This window comes from Poromitra crassiceps (genome assembly GCF_964638095.1).
Source record: "Poromitra crassiceps genome assembly, chromosome: 4".
NCBI lineage: Eukaryota > Metazoa > Chordata > Actinopteri > Beryciformes > Melamphaidae > Poromitra > Poromitra crassiceps.
In genome coordinates this window covers 22,080,343-22,097,842 of record NC_139626.1, presented here as the reverse complement: position 1 = coordinate 22,097,842, position 17,500 = coordinate 22,080,343, and the positions used below count along the sequence as shown (strand labels likewise).

General features: G+C 47.1%; 1 protein-coding gene across 1 annotated transcript in view; it reads right to left on the bottom strand.

Annotated features, from left to right (window-relative positions):
* Window positions 1-17,500, bottom strand: part of usp54b (ubiquitin specific peptidase 54b) — a gene marked incomplete at both ends in the record, with an annotated part of 78,564 nt that overhangs the window by 21,975 nt on the left and 39,089 nt on the right. The window contains 7 exons of the mRNA XM_083635819.1: window positions 685-1,050; window positions 1,467-1,567; window positions 3,030-3,298; window positions 3,783-3,972; window positions 4,709-4,858; window positions 9,283-9,429; window positions 12,983-13,088. Coding sequence (XP_083491945.1) covers window positions 685-1,050; window positions 1,467-1,567; window positions 3,030-3,298; window positions 3,783-3,972; window positions 4,709-4,858; window positions 9,283-9,429; window positions 12,983-13,088 — 1,329 coding nt within the window. The remainder of the gene's footprint in view (window positions 1-684; window positions 1,051-1,466; window positions 1,568-3,029; window positions 3,299-3,782; window positions 3,973-4,708; window positions 4,859-9,282; window positions 9,430-12,982; window positions 13,089-17,500) is intronic.

The following is a 17,500-nucleotide window of genomic DNA, read 5'->3' as shown; positions in this document are numbered from 1 at the left end:
AGTTTAGCTCAGGGGAGTGAACTTTTTTAAATAGTATCTCTCGTAAGTCATGATACAATGGGCAATACAAAATAAAATGAAATTCATTCTCCACTTCCTTCAACTCACAATATTCACAAATCCTATCCTCCTCCACCGTCCCTCTGTATCTGCCTGTTTCAATATGTAAAGGCAGGATACCACATCGTAACTGAGCACATAAGGACCTCTTGCTTTTAGGTAAATTAAACATAACATATTTTTCACATTTAAATTCATTTTTAAATAAACAATAAGTTCTTAATTTTGGCTTCTGCCAAATATCTTCAGTCCAAGACTGTAACCAGTTAGCACGGATCTGAGATTTAAACGACTCTACATTTATACACATTCTTTGAGAGTAATATTCTCCAAAACCACACTCCTGAAACAGGTCTGACATATCTGAGACCCACTCCCCTTCAACAGACAAGTCCCAGAAGAAAATCTGACTAGCAACCCTATTGGATGGTAGGTCCAGCAGTCTGTTCCAGAGGTTCACCATGTTGGCTTTCCATCTGACCACACATCTGACACCCCATTTCTCCACTAACTGGACACGGTCGCTTAACAAAAATCGTTTAACACCCCAAACACCAGAAACATAATCTAACACAGGGTGTGTGTGTGTGTGTGTGTGTGTGTGTGTGTGTGTGTGTCATCTACCTGTCAGGGCTGCTGCTGTTCCTCTCGCTGCTCTCGTAGCCGCTCTCCATCCTCTGAATGAGCCGCGGCTGATGCTCCGCCCCTCTCAGAGGCGGGGGGGCGGGGAGTCCCACTGTCCTGCCGCCGCCCAGCGGCCCGGGCCCCGGCTCCGGCTCCGCATCCCCCGCCCCCTCCGGCAGCCCCTGCTGCACGGGGAGAGTGGGTCCCGCCGAGAGGAAGAGGGGGTCCTGGGGCTCCAGATGGAGAGGGGGACCGGGCAGGGTGCTGTAGCCCAGCGGGGAGCCTCTGTGCCGGGTGAAGATGCTGTCGATGTTCAGGGCCTCTCTCCTGGGTCTCCAGGCTGGCCTGTAGCGCCCTCCAGAAGAACTACAGAGGAGGGCAGGAAGGATGGACGGACGGACAGATGGATGGTTGGTTGGATGGATGGTCAGAGGAGAGAAGGGAATTACAGGATTACAGGAATCAAACACTGCAGTGCAAAACAGTGCATTGCCCTGGTCCCTCGGTACAATAGGCTTAAACTCAATAAACTACAAGTGTGTTAGACTAAATGGGACATCTCTAGTGCAGCAGCAAATGTGCTGTGTGGTTGTGTGAAATGAATATGTTTTGCTAGACAGATATCATCAGGAAAATGCTGACTATAGATACATACAGGTCATCTGGGCACTTGCAGGGTACAGCTAAAGCCTGCATCGAAGGCCAAAAAATTTATAAAAGAGATGGCCAAATATGTAAAAGTCGATATCAATAACAGGAACACAGCAAAACCTGGACCGGACCTGGACTTGCTCTCGCTGCTGGTGCTTTCATCCTCCCAGTGGGGGGGCCCGGTCCCTCCCTCGCAGCCCCCCACCCCCGAGGAAGAGGAGGAGGAGAGGGGACGAGATGATGAGGAGGAGGAGGTCAGTGGCCGGCGGGACGAGAGGAGGAACACCGCCGTCTCCTTGTACTCCTGCAGAGGAGGAGAGGGCGGGCGGGGAGGACCCTCCACTGCTGACTCTGAATGAGAGAGAGAGAGAGAGAGAGAGAGAGAGAGACAGAGAGAGAGAGAGAGAGAGAGAGACAGAGAGAGAGAGAGAGAGAGAGAGAGAGAGAGAGAGAGAGAGAGATGAAATCCAATAACATTTTATTTATCTCACAGGGGGCAATTATGCAGGCAGCAGTGCAAGTAAATATGAGAGTCACCGCTAACGAGGCACCCAACCTGAAGAGTCTGCAGTACTGAAGAACAAAGGCGGACGACGACAGAAGGGCAGGGCCTTAACTTGCACTCAAACTTAAGAAGTGATCTTTATTTGCTGCTTCTTGTACCCGCGACATGTACTGTACTGTACTGTAGCACTTGCTTTGAGCTCCCAGCTCCCTGCACAAAGCTACATTCACTTATGCTGCATTCACGTCACAACGGATTAAGCCTCGACGGTTAAAGGCGATGATTGGAAGTGTTCACACATTTGAACTTGCTTGAAGTTGTCAAGATGTCATGGCGGAGGTTTTCTGTGGTTGTGCATCATCAGGTCTTTGAAACACAGATGTACTGGGCGCCCGGGTAGTGTAGCGGTAGATTCCCTGCCTACCAACATGAGGGTAGCAGGTTCGCTCCCCCGTGTTACCTCCGGGTTGGTTGGGCGTCCATACAGGCACGATTGGCTGCGGGTGGGAAGCCAGACTGAGGGTATGTGTCCTGGTCACTGCAGTAGTGCCTCCTCTCGTCAGAGTTCATGTTTTACAAAATGAGTAGTATGCGATGATAGTTGTTTGATAGTTTGTTTGTTTCATTTGAAATCAATATATCAATCCCTAAATGAGTGGTTCTCAGAGTTTTTCATGTCATGGACCCCTAAACTGAGACAAATTAGACCACAGACCCCATTTGATTAGATTTTGTCCCAGGTTCACCCATCTGATAAGATGTTTGCTTTTAGATGTTTCATTACAGAAAGTGTATGAAACCCATGACAAAAATAGTAATGCATTCTGTCATTGTGTTACTTATGGATGGAATTATAGTGAAAATAAATTATTCCCCTTTTTGCTAGGGACCCCCCAGAACCCCCACAAAGACCCCTGGGGGTCCCCAGACCCCACTATGAGAACCACTGAAGGTTAGCGATGGAATCATATATTGAAATCCAATATAACAGCTTGCACATCACAATTCCATAAGCTCTCTATCCAAATTATATTTTTTGTACTGACATTTTTAAATAGTTTACATTCTGGCAAGCCAATGCCATTGATAGAAAGATTTGAGGCTCAGATCTAAACATAATCCTGCACAGTCAGTCTCAACATCACATCTCAAATCATATGCTGGGATAATCATATCATCCCATCGCTACTAAAGGAACTGCCTTGTTGGTCAGAAGTCGTGCGGGGGGCTGCCTGATGTCGTGGTTACAGACCACCGTGTGCTGCGATTCATTACCTCGGGCGGTGGCGCCGTGCGGGGGGGTGCCGATGTCGTGGTTACAGACCACCGTGGTCTGCGATTCGCTGGAGAGGTGGCTGCCCGTGGACTGGTGCAGGGAGCGGCTGCGAGAGGCGCGGTGGCTCGAGCTGTCCGTCGACGAGTCGGTGCGAGTGTCGCTGGAGATGGACGGCTCCCGCCCTGACAGAGGGGGTGACAAAGAGAGAATGCTGAGTCCAGAGAGAGTCCAGGCTGAGTCCAGGCTCTGAGTCCAGGCTCTGAGTCCAGGCTCTGAGACCAGGCTCTGAGTCCAGGCTCTGAGTCCAGGCTCTGAGTCCAGGCTCTGAGACCAGGCTCTGAGTCCAGGCTCTGAGTCCAGGCTCTGAGTCCAGGCTCTGAGTCCAGGCTCTGAGTCCAGGCTCTGAGTCCAGGCTGAGTCCAGGCTCTGAGTCCAGGCTCTGAGTCCAGGCTCTGAGTCCAGGCTCTGAGTCCAGGCTGAGTCCAGGCTCTGAGTCCAGGCTCTGAGTCCAGGCTCTGAGTCCAGGCTCTGCAGCATATGAAAACACAAGTTGGATTAGGAGGTTAGAAGGTCGGGGCTCTGAAGCCGTAACCTTGTGCGCCGCCGGACGATAAACACAAAGTAATCTGATCTTATGGGGTGTACGCTGTGTTATCTTTGCTGTACCGGAGTCCTCGCTGTCGTAGCCGGCCTTGCTGCAGTGCTGGAGATCCAGCTGCGGGTTGGAGCCCGAGCAGGGGTTGGAGCTCTCCTGCGATACCACCGGCGTCCCGCGGGGGTCAGCGTAGAGCAGCAGCAGGGGCTGGTAGTGGCCCTTGATACAGCGGGACACCACGTCCTTCCACTTGGGGCCGATCTGGAGGGTGCAGCGAGGGGGGTGGGGGTTGGGGGACACACAAATGCACACAGCCACAAACGCATCACACACACACACACACACACACACACACACACACACACACACACACCCGCGCACACAGCACACTACAGTAAGTAAAGCAATCCCTCTTAAGATATAACATTACACATATTCCACCAAAAGTAGAGGTCAACAGAAGAACAACCCCGTGCTGCTGTATATCATTATCAATATCATATTATCTCACTTAGCATAATCTCAGCTGATCCTCACTGTGCAGTGACTGACAGAATGATCAAGGACATATAGAGTTCAGGTTCAATAAATATGACAGTATGACACTTTCCTACAGCAAACAAGCCATGGCAGTTCCCTCAATCTATTCTGCAGAGCAAGAAATGTGACACCCCTTTAAGCATCCCAAAACACAAGTCTTGCTTTAAACACACAGTATGATGAGGTAAGAGCAGTTGTAGCACTGCAGCCTGCATCAGAACCCACTGTACCTGCACTGGGATCAGAACCATCAGAACCATAACATGCACTGGGATCAGAACCATAAACACATCATCCACCCCAAGTTATTGCTGCTACAAATAAAGCATGTACAGGAGCTCCTAACAACGTCCCTGCTCCCGTAGGGACGAGCAGCAAAAAAGATGCCTACGCACATACACCCCCCCCCCCCCCCCCTCTCCCCTAAACAGGATGCAGCGTCCAAACTGAGGCTCACCTCTTTGACGTGGGCGTCGTCGAAGTACATCCACTTGCGTATCTTGGTCTGGAAGAAGAAGGTGGAGTAGTGCTTGCCGTAGTAGCACACCATGCCCACCAAGTAGAGCTCCGCCTGGCGAGCCCTCTCCTCCGTCACACGGTAGAACAACTAGAGAGAGGGAGGGAGGGGAGAGAGAGAGGGAGGGAGGGAGGGAGGGAGGGGGAGGAGACAGTGAGGAAGAGAGAGAGAGAGAGGGGGGGGGGGGAGAGAGGAAGGGGAGGCGAGGCAAAGTGAGAAAGAGACAGTGGGAGTGAATGTGAATGCAAGCACATTTTTGCACCCCCCAGTATATGCTGTGTAATCCTTCACTGTCCTTTCTCATACGCTCATGTTCCTCTCATTGCCACTTACTGCGCATGCACTGATAGGCCACTGCTTTTTATAAGAAATGTTATGATTTGCCTCCTCTTAATGCACAAACCATGCACAAATCTCACATTGACCTTACGTCTCAGTCAGTTCTGCTGCTGAGGCTAGTACCGCTGCTGTGAGCGCTGGACTCCATACTTCAGTAACACATTACTCACTGCAATGTGCCTGAGTGAGTTGCCAGTTTAAGTATGTTTATATAACCTCATTTTGCTATATTCTTATTTATATCCTGTTCTCATTTGGATGTATCATGATTTTATTTGCTGCAGCAATGGGATCTAATTTAATCCAATCCAATCTAAGTAATAGAGTAACAGAGTGAAAGAGAGTAACAGCAGAGCAGAACAGGGGGAAAGAGAGAAAGGAGATAGAGAAGGACATAAGGTGAGAGAGAGAGACACAGAGAGAGAGAGAGAGAGAGAGAGAGAGAGAGAGAGAGAGAGAGAGAGAGGGACACTCTCTCAGCATCATCTAACGACAGCGGGCTGAACATGAGAGACGGAACAGCGGGGCATGAAGATGGAAGATAGAAGGAAAACATGATTGAATATAACACATATTCATACTCAGTGATCCATTATTCATAGATATCATTTCAGAGACGGGTTACAGCAGGCATTAAAATGCACCAACATGAGTCAGTGGTGTGTGAGAGCGTATCAGAATGTGTGTGTGTGTGTGTGTGTGTGTGTGTGTGTGTGTGTGTGTGTGTGTGTGTGTGTGTGTGTGTGTGTGTGTGTGTGTGTGCGTGCGCTGTGAAATCTGTGACAGACATGTGACAGGGGGATTGTAGCCTAAGCTTTAACTGACACTAGCAGAAGCAGAGTCTGTGGATGGAACGTGACGTCTGTCTGATGTGTGGTTTCCAGTGTGTGTGTGTGTGTGTGTGTGTGTGTCTGTGTGTGTGTGTGTCTGGACATGCATTCTTGTGTGTGTCCTGTAGGGCCCTATTTTTTGTGAATTAAGCACCACTGGCGCAGCAGATGCGCATCAGCGGTGCACTTGTATAAGGGGTTTGGATATATAGAGAGGCTGAGTGACCGCCTACTTCCTGCTTCAGCACTGTACAGTACCAGAGATTTTTATCCGCCATTTATTTTCCCATAGACATTTCGTAAAATGCTTACAAAAATAGTTTTACTTTGTCAAACCAAACGGTTCAGCTATATTTAGAATGGGGATAGACCCTAGAAGATTTCACTCGGACCAAAACCTAAAAAAACAAAATTGAAAACATATTTTCTTTAAATCTGCTTTTTTTTTTTTTTTTACGTTTTTGGACTGAGTGAAATGTTATGTGGTCTCTCCTGTTTCTAGATATACCTGAACCGTTTGGTTTGAACAAGTAAAACTATTTTTATAAGCATTTTACGAAATGTCTATGGGAAAATAAATGGCAGATGAAAATCTCTGGTACAGTGCTGAAGCAGGAAGTATGCAGTCACTTTGCCTCTCTATAATAGAATAATAATACATCATCATCAGTAGGTGTGGGAGGGACTGGCATCAGTCATGGCCAATCACATCAACTCTTCTCATCCACTTTAACAGTAGTGCACTTCCTGACCGTTTCATAATGGAGAGGAGATTCCCGGTTCTAAGAGTCCAAATAAAATAAAATGTGTTTCCAATATTTTGTCAGATGGTGGTTGTGTAGGCGGGCGTAGGACATGTTCTGCCCAAAACTCCAGTGGTATCCATAATAAGGCCGCGTTGACGGTTGCGGCAGCTTTAGTCGCCACTCTCTCTCTCCATGCACTCTCGACCTCACTCGACCACCGAACTGTATTTTCTCTCTCACTTGCGTATCCGAGGCGAGGGGCTTAAGGCGCTGACAGGGTTCTGCGCACCCTCGACTTGGAGCCTTGCCGCCGACTAGCGGCGACAGCGAGACTGTGCATACTCGAACGTTAACTAGGCGCGTTGGCTGCGGTACACGTCCAAAACGTTATCGTGTCGTTTACCAAGAACTTGCAATCATGTCGGTGGGGGGACATTTTATTGTCCCTCCATTTCAAAACTCATTCCGTTGAGCGTGCAGAAGGCTTTGCTAGATGAGGGACAAGCACTGTTAAATGAGGAAATGGCATTTTCTCATTCCTCACAACAAGGAGCTGCACGCCCCCTACGCCGAGCTGCGCCGATAAGACGCCCAGCTGCGGCAACCCCCTCGGCGCAGGCAGCGCATCTCGTGCTACAAACGGCGTACACCCATGTCACGGCTGCACCGCTTAAAACACACACACACACACACACACACACACACACACACACCCACACACACTAGGGCATTCACCGACTAGTCGACTAGTAAAACCACTAGTCGACACTGTGCTCAGTAGTCGACTAGTCGTCATTCTTGGTTTTCCCTCTTTCCACAGTGCAGTGTTAATAATGCAGTACAGCAGATATGCCACTGGGGGGCGCTGCCGCGCTGTGGGTACCTTGCGAACATTTGCGACCCTTCCAATTGACGAAGAAGAACGAGTGCAACAATAACAAACCTCACAATCACATGACTTTCTTTTCGTTTTTATTTTAGTAATACTCAATAGCATAAACCATTACTTCATTTTAGTGCAGCCAGTTGTTTGTACGGTGTCAGGAAAGTCACTTTTGATGGATACTAGGAAGCATCCTACCGGATGTAGGAGTATGGGACAGCGGCCCAGGCTAGGTTGCTAACTAACGTTAATTTCGGAAAACCTCTCCTCGCGCCCCAAAGCAGGACTACACAGCCAGCAGGATAGCAGCATGGCAGACGTGTAAGTGGAGTTCGTTTTAACCATGCTTTATTAAATGACTAGCTGTCATTACTTAAGTAACGTTACCCATTTGTTTGTGAATAATGTGCAGTTTTTTTAGCTGGGTTTCACACTTTTAATTTGAAGGCCGAAAAGGGAAATGGTGTGATAGTAAATTGAATTGACGGTCTGTCAATTCTATCATTTCACACGTACCATTTCCCTTTTTCGACTTCAAATTAAAAGTGGAAAAACATGAAACGTTAGCGTGTGAAGCCTCGGCCTATCTGGATTATAAGTAGTATAAGTATAATGTTAGAGAAAACAGCCATCAGCCATGCTGTTTTATATTAATTTATTGCCAAATGCTTTAGGAATCAAGCTTGGTCAGAAAAGGTCTACTACATTAGCTAGTTATGCCTGCATCTCAATAGCCCTGCTGCCTGGTTGTATTTGAGACCTTTTGACGTGAGTTGAGCGTTGTTATTGGGGGGAGAAAAAAACTCAGACTACTCGACTAGTCGACTACCCTTAGGGACGACTAGTCGACTAGTAAAATTCACTAGTCGTGAATGCCCTAACACACACACAGTCACACGCACGCACGCACGCACGCACGCACGCACGCACGCACGCACGCACGCACGCACGCACGCACGCACACACACACACACACACACACACACACACACACACACACACACACACACTCGTTTCCACTTGGTTGAACACTTTGTACCAAAGTGAACCAGTCCAGGCTACTAATAACACAGAGAGAAGAGCACAGAATACCTGCGTCTACGCTATAACGTGGTCTGAGTAGGCAAAGGGGTATTTTTGAACACTGCTGTGTGTGTGTGTGCGTGCGTGTGTGTGTGTGTGTGTGTGTGTGTGTGTGTGTGTGTGTGTAGGTATGTGTGCTTCTGTAAAGCATATAGTATATATCATAAATATATATATATGTTATGATATACCGGTGTCTGTGTGTGCTTGTGTCTTGGGCTTGTGTTTGGGCGGGCATGCTCATGCCCTCATGTGTGTGTGCCTGCGTGTGCATGCGTGTGCGTGTGTGCGTGTGTGTGTGTGTGCGTGTGTGTGTGTGTGTGTGTGTGTGTGTGTGCAGCGTGCCTGTGTGTGCATGCGTGTGCGTGCATGTGTGTGTGTGTGTGTGTGTGTGTGTGTGTGTGTGTGCAGTGTGCCTGCGTGTACATGCGTGTGCGTGCATGGGTGTGTGTGTGTGTGTGTGTGTGTGTGTGCAGTGTGCCTGCGTGTACATGCGTGTGCGTGCATGGGCGTGTGTGTGTGTGTGTGTGTGCAGCGTGCCTGCGTGTGCATGCGTGTGCGTGCATGTGCGTGTGTGTATGTGTGTGTGTGCATGCGCCCGTGTATGTGTGCGTGTGTGCTTGTGCCGCTTACATCCCCCAGACGCAGACAGGTCCCCAGGCTGTGGATGACGTCCTCTGCCAGGTCGGAGTGGTCAGAGTCCCACACGAGGCCGATGGAGACGATCTCTGGCGAGTTCATCAGCACCCGGCGGATACGCAGCACCTCCCCGCAGTTACTCTGAGGGGGGAGGGGTGGGGGGGGGAGGGGGATGCAGACGTGATCAAACAGGTTTTTTCATCCTGTGTTATGAGGCACAGTGTGTGACATTGCTGCATGTCGCTGAAACCATCCCTTTATGATGAAAGGATTGAAAGAGACGGAGGATAGAGAGAGAGAGAAAGAGAGGGAGGGAGAGAGGGAGAGGAAGAGAGAGAGAGAGGGCAGAGGAAGAAGCCTGTGTGCTGAGTTGTATTTGTCCCTTGGGCCTTCTGCTGAGTTCAGAACCGTGTGTTCTGAATCCTTCCTTTGAGTCATGACCCACCACAGAGCTGGTGCTCACACACACACACACACACACACACACACACACACACACACACACACACACACACACACACACACACACACACACACACAGACAGACACACACACAGACACAGACACACACACACACACACACACACATGCACACAGGGCTGGCAGAGCGGGCACGGAAACAGCCTGAGAACACCCTGGCAACCAGACACTTTGCCAGCATACAATCCAACATAACACACACACACACACGCGCGTGCGCGCGCACACACACACACACACACACACACACGCGCGCGCACGCAAGCACAAATTCTTCCTTTGTGGGCGACGAGCTGTCTGGCACTGGCATGAGATGGCAGGAAGGTATTTTGCCAGGCCTGCTTCTCAGTCCTCTGAAAGGGACACAGACACAGCCAAACAGCCAGCACAGAGAGAGAGACATACAGCCAGCACAGAGAGAGAGACATACAGCCAGCACAGAGAGAGAGAGAGAGAGAGAGAGAGAGAGAGAGAGAGAGAGGCTATCTGTTAGCTTAGACACGGCCAAACAGCCAGCACAGAGAGAGAGACATACAGCCAGCACAGAGAGAGAGAGAGAGAGAGAGAGAGAGAGAGAGAGAGAGGCTATCTGTTAGCTTCAACACAGCCAAACAGCCAGCACAGAGAGAGAGACATAGAGCCAGCACAGAGAGAGAGAGAGAGGCTATCTGTTAGCTTAGACACGGCCAAACAGCCAGCACAGAGAGAGAGACATACAGCCAGCACAGAGAGAGAGAGGCTATCTGTTAGCTTAGACACAGCCAAACAGCCAGCACAGAGAGAGAGAGAGAGGCTATATGTTAGCTTAGACACAGCCAAACAGCCAGCACAGAGAGAGAGAGAGGCTATATGTTAGCTTAGACACAGCCAAACAGCCAGCACAGAGAGAGACAGGCTATATGTTAGCTTAGACACAGCCAAACAGCCAGCACAGAGAGAGACAGGCTATATGATAGCTTAGACACAGCCAAACAGCCAGCACAGAGAGAGAGAGAGAGGCTATATGTTAGCTTAGACACAGCCAAACAGCCAGCACAGAGAGAGAGAGAGGCTATATGTTAGCTTAGACACAGCCAAACAGCCAGCACAGAGAGAGAGAGAGGCTATATGTTAGCTTAGACACAGCCAAACAGCCAGCACAGAGAGAGACAGGCTATATGATAGCTTAGACACAGCCAAACAGCCAGCACAGAGAAAGCGACAGGCTATCTGTTAGCTTCGACACAGCCAAACAGCCAGCACAGAGAGAGAGAGAGAGAGAGAGAGAGAGAGAGAGAGAGAGAGAGAGAGAGAGAGGCTATATGTTAGCTTAGACACAGCCAAACAGCCAGCACAGAGAGAGAGAGAGGCTATATGTTAGCTTAGACACAGCCAAACAGCCAGCACAGAGAGAGAGCGACAGGCTATCTGAGGTTAGACACAGCCAAACAGCCAGCACAGAGAGACAGGCTATGTTAGCTTAGACACCGCCAAACAGCCAGCACAGAGAGAGACAGGCTTGTTAGCTTAGACACAGCCAAACAGCCAGCAGAGAGAGAGAGAGAGAGAGAGAGAGAACAAGAGAGAGAGAGACAGATATCTGTTAGCTTATGACACTGCGATGTGACGAGCAGCCTCAGCTAGCCTAGCCTCACCGCTTAGAACAGGCTTCAACAGCATCACATGTGCAAACAGACACATTTGGTCATCAATAATATTTTCATCGTAATACAACATTGATCAATGCCTTCTGAGCTGAGAATTGCTACTTTATATGCATGGACTTTTTTTTGGGCTGTGGCTATGCAGACATTTCCTAAGGAGCGTGAGTTGCATAACTGGGCTTTTGGTCAAAGGATAGGTTTGAAAATGCTGATGGTGCCATTCTTTAGAGTCAACTTTAGGAAAATGTTTGTGAATACTGCCTTCTGTCTCTCACAGCACAGAGCTGAAGGGACAATAGAGACAGTCCGCATGTCTGGGAAGGCCCACAAAATGTTAAACGGCTGACGCGCGAGTGGGGTAAAACCGCCCATATATATCATGGGCTGACTCACCAAAAGACGGTGCTGCGGCTCTAAACTACATGTTTGGGGGTTCTAGAGCAGAACACAAGACGTCTGTTCAGATGTGCGTTTACTGCGGTGGTTAAATCCCCGATCATGTCTGCCTGGGTTGGGCTATCAGCTAAATTCTAACTTTGCTGAATGGATAGAACGGGGGTTTTTACCCCACCCTGACCACGCCCCCAGCCAGGCTTAGCCAGCTAAACCAGCGTCTATGACGAGACCTGGCCTCAACCTATACTGCTGCTTATATCAACACAGGGGATGATGTGGGCTACTGTACTGTGACACAACTAGCCTAATCATTAAGCTGCTATCGACCCAGAAAAAGATCTTAGTTGGTAGAAAATGACACTGCCTCCCCTGCCATCCCGTTCCCTGGCATCAAGCAAACTTCCCACCTATCTTCAATCTAGCACCTTCCAGCAAATCTAAATACCATCGCTTTGTTTTAGCAATGCCCGAGGAGGCATTAACAAAAGATCGCCTCTGGAAGTGATGAAAGATAAACAGAGGCGGGTTGTGTCGTGTGTGTCTCCTGCAGGACAGTGCACAGGGCACACACACACACACACACACACACACACACACACACACACACACACACACACACACACTGTCAGCGTTTGCACCATGCATGCATAAGCTAATGGTGTGTATAGCAGGGTAGCAGCAGGGGATGGAGAAGGGCAGCTGCTTGGCTATGCCCAGAGAGGAGGCTCTTTGTGTGGACACTTTGGCAGAGAGGGGTGGGTGTGTGGGGCCAAGCTGGATCTATTCACTGCCACTCACCAGCAGCACTTTCCCATGATGGCAGCGCAACACACAGCCCTCCAGGACAACCTCTCTCTCTCTCCCTCTCTATCTCTCTCTCTCTTGTCTAGCTCTCTCTCTCTTTCTCTCTCTCTCACTTGTCTCTTGCTAGCTCTCACTTTCTCTTGATCTCTCTCTCTCAGTCCTCCCTTCTCATTTGCAATCTCTCTTGAGGATATGAAATTCTGCAGCGGGAAAGTGTGTGTGTGTGTGTGTGTGTGTGTGTGTGTGTGTGTGTGTGTGTGTGTGTGTGTGTGTGTGTGTGTGTGTGTGTGTGTGTGTGTGCGCGTGTGTGCGTGTGCGTGCGTGCATTGTTGCGTGCGTGCGACTGTGCGTGCACGTGCGGGCGCACTCACAGGGCAGTTGCGCAGGTCTCCCATGTTGCTGGCGTTGCGGAGGAGTTCTCCAAACATGTCCGGTGTGGGCTTCTCTCTGCACTCCAGCATCCTCACTGCCTGGTTACTGCAGAATGGGGCACACACACACGCATGCACGGACGAACACGCATGCACACACACACACACGCACACGCACACGCACACGAGAGCGCACGCACGCACGCACGCGCACACACACACACACACACACACACACACACACACACACACACACACACACACACACACACACACACACACACACACACACACACACACACACACACACACATATTGTGTAAGTTTGCCAGATCTAGGGCAAAGCTTTTGTGAATTGAACAAAATTATCATTGTCAAGTCTAAACAGAACTGTAGGACACGGGGAGGAAAAAACCTCTAAAAACTGCATCTACATTTAGGTACTTATAGTCTTCTCTAAAGCACCTAACAATGAATGAGCAGGTGTGTTGTAGCACCTTGCTCAAGGACATTTGGATGTTGGCAGATACATTGGCTGTGAGAGGGAATCAAACCTGCAGCTTGTAACTCCGCTATTTCCAACACATAGGCAATCCCTGTAGAATTCAGAGACTTTCAGCCAAAAATACCACAGGAAATTAAACAATTGTTCACAGATTATGTTTGGCCCTGCTTATTGTCCAGACACACACACACACACACACACACACACACACACACACACACACACACGTACACGCACACGCACACGCACACGCACACGCACACACACACACACACACACACACACACACACACACACACACACACACACACACACACACACACACACTGAGTCTGACTGCCCCCCCCAGTCTTGTCACACATATGCAATGCAATATCTCACTACTATAATAAGGCAGAGGGGCATGCACAGTTGCCCAGTTGCTTAAACCAAATAGTTGAATGCTGAATCACCAAAACACTATATACATACAATCATATAATCTGAACTAATTTATGATATTCCTATGTGTTTAGGGGTACATCAGCATTGCTTTGTCATGATTTAATATTCTCCCAAACTCCTTACACTAAATATAAGAAGTTAGTTATTAACTTAAAAATTGCTGCAAGTCTCCTTCAACGAGGCTTCAGGTAATGAGACTTTATGTACAGTATGTATGTATGTATGTATGTACAGTATGTATGTATGTATGTATGTATGTATGTACCATTGACATAAATAAAAGCTATGTACGTACGTATGTATGTATGTATGTATGTATGTATGTATGTATGTATGTATGTATGTATGTATGTATTTATTTATTTATTTATTTATTATGTTTTGTTTATTTGACAGGGAGAATGCACAATACATATATTGTGCTAGCTGTAAGCTAATTTCCATCCGTAGTCCCTGAGCTGTTATTAACACTACAACTGTCACTGTACAACTGTCCTCCAAAGGACAAACTCAAACATAACTTATTTGTAGGGATGTCCCGATACCACTTTTGCTGACCGAGTACGAGTACGAGTACTGACATCTGGGTACTTGCTGATACCGAATACCGATACCGAGTATTTAATTAGGGGTCGACAAACTGTTTTTTTTTACGCCTTATGGTTAATTAAAAGATAACTTTTCAAGATTATGGGTTTTAGTCATTTTCTTTAGTATATATTATCTACAAAAGTACTTAGTTTGCACAAGACCACACACATTTTGCATAATGGGTATTGCCTATACTTGATAGTCTCTTCTCTTGATGCCTTATAAAACAAAAGTTTCCCATTAAATAAGGAAATATGGTTTCCCATTAAAAATAAAGAAGTATGCTATGATTCAACCATTTACAGTAAACCACATATCTGTGCATCTCCATTGTATTAGTTCTGCTGGTCTATTTTCATTCAAACATTCAACTAGAGGTTCCTCATGTTCTTATGTTCATTATGTTGGGTCTCATAGTTAGATTACTACTTTAATGTTTATTGTAAAAACTAACTTTATCGTGCTTTTATTTTGAAGGCCAAACCAATAAACCGGAAGTGACATTGTGAAAACTGTTAAATTCACAGACATTAACGATACACTTTTAACACGTTAAACTTTAAGGCAGTATGGATTACGGGACACGTATTACGATCTGGTAAGCCTTTGCTTGTTCCACAGCACTGTGTTGTCTGCTAGAAGAGCAACTAATGTTAACCTGTAAGTTGAACAGAAAGTTTTCTAGCGTGTTGCAGGCTACGTGGCTAACTGCAGCTAACACAGTCAGACCATGGACAGGGCCACGTGAAGGGGGGGGGGGGGGGGGGCGGGGGGTGCTGCAGAGTACCCTCTGCTGTTTTTCATTGGAATTGCAGTCTAAATTAAAAAAAAAAGTATTAAAATGCGTTTTATACTGCGATATTTAGGGTTTATGAGCAAAGCAAAGAGGGTGGAGATGCTATTTTTGATGTTTGGTTTATAATAATAAGATAATAAAATATAATAATAAGCTCAGTGTTTCTGCCTGTGTTGCTGTCTGTTGTAGTGTAAAACGACCTAAAGGGAGAGAAGGTGGTGACATGAAAGTGAGTGAGAAAAGGAGAAAATACTACACACAACAGTATAATCCTAATGTTAATTTAAAATGAGATATTCCTCTAAATATGGCAAAAAAAACATCCAAACGTCCAAATAACATCCAAACTTTATTTCGGAAAAAGTCCCTTCCTTGCAGCACCCCCTGCTTAAAATGACTTCCAGCGGCCCTGGAGTCAGACAGTGAATGGGCGAGCGATGCGGTGCAGGCTGTAGCCCTATCAGCTGATTACTGACCTGATAGCTTTTTATTTCTCCTCACAAAGTGCTCCAGGCAGAGATGCAAACAAACAGGCTGTCATAGTGAACACTACAGCCAAGCTTCTCTGCATGCATTAACAGCTGTGTGAGCTTGACGCTGGCTTGCTACTTTGAGGTTAATGTCACGTCGCATGCCGTAGGTGTGAAGTGGTATCGAGTAGGGATGGGAATTTCGACTAATTTCCCCGCCGACTAGTCTCAAATTTTATTTGCGACTAGTCGACTAGTCTATAAGCAAGAAAACTCGCAATTTAATATACATATTAAATAAAAAGTTTAAAAGTTTAAAATGCAAATGTTTTGTGTATTTAGGAGCTATTTTAGCCCAAACATTCAGTACAAGCTGTTAATTGAAATTCTATTGATGTAACAACAACTGACTGAATAAAGGTGAACAAATTAAAGAGAAATACATTTCTGATACGTTTGCCAATGCAATGCATGGCATTTATTATGAATAATGTTGTAGGACGGAGTTTCAGCGTGTCTTGCATGATTGTGTAAGCTATTTTTATGAAGGTGCTATATAATTTATGTTTACGTTCTAGACAGCCAATGCACTGTAGGCTCTTATGTTGAAGACAGGAAACGGAAGTGTGTGTGTTGTTGCGGGCGCGCTTGATGCTAGGTTATGCTGGAAGCGGAAGAATAATAGAGCTGGCGTCTCATGCTGAGATTGTTCAAGATTGGAGTTGCCCCGTTTATTGGTTTTTATATCAAAGTATTCACCTTATGTTCAGACCTTACAGTGGGCCAAATTCTTCCGGGTCCTTTTAACACTTCCGGCGGTCACGGCGCAAAATAAGAGAGTTGTTTTTGGAGCGGACAGTGAAGGGGGTAAAATAAAGAACGTAGCCTACTACTTTGAGCCGGTACACAGCAAGCAAGCGAGTATCCACTGTTAGCCAGGTCGGATAACGTTATCGTCGACAATGACGAGCATTTTCTTGTAAAACATACCTGGACTCCAACAAAGAAAGCTTCAGATAGTTATCTCTCCTCCGAGTTGCGCTGGAGCCACTAACGTCAATAACGTGAAGAACAAGATGCAGCCTTTAACCGACTAGTAAAATACTAACCGGTTAATAAATGAGTAGGCGGTTAAACGATTAAACGACTACCGTAAATTCCGGACTATAAGCCGCGGCTTTTTTCCCGTTTTTTGGCCTTTTTTGGCCCCTGCGGCTTATATAACGGTGCGGCTTATCTATGGATTTTTTCCAAAAAAAAAAAAAAAATCTCTCTTTTTTAGCACTCTTTCTAACTATAAATCCACTTCTGTTTTAATTTCCTCTCTTGCCCTCTTTTAACAACATAACATAACATAACATAACACAACACAGGTAAGCAGAAAGAAAAAGACGAAGCAATCACCGCCATGAATGAGGAAATGACTCACCTGCTGGAGGCTGGAGATACACGGCTTGGGCTAAACTTTTACTCCGTGAAACACTATCGATTAAGTCCGACATCGCTCAGAGGTTTGAGCAGCTTGAAAACAAGTTTGAAAACGTGCAGAAGTCCATCCACTCACTCACTAAAGAAAATAATGCAACCGTGAACAGAGTTTCTAATGCGGAAAAGCGCATCAGCGCACTGGAGGACAAAAACAACACAGTGAGTCCGAAAGTGGATAAAATGCAAAAACATCGAAACGCTGCACACGCAGGTTGATGACTTAA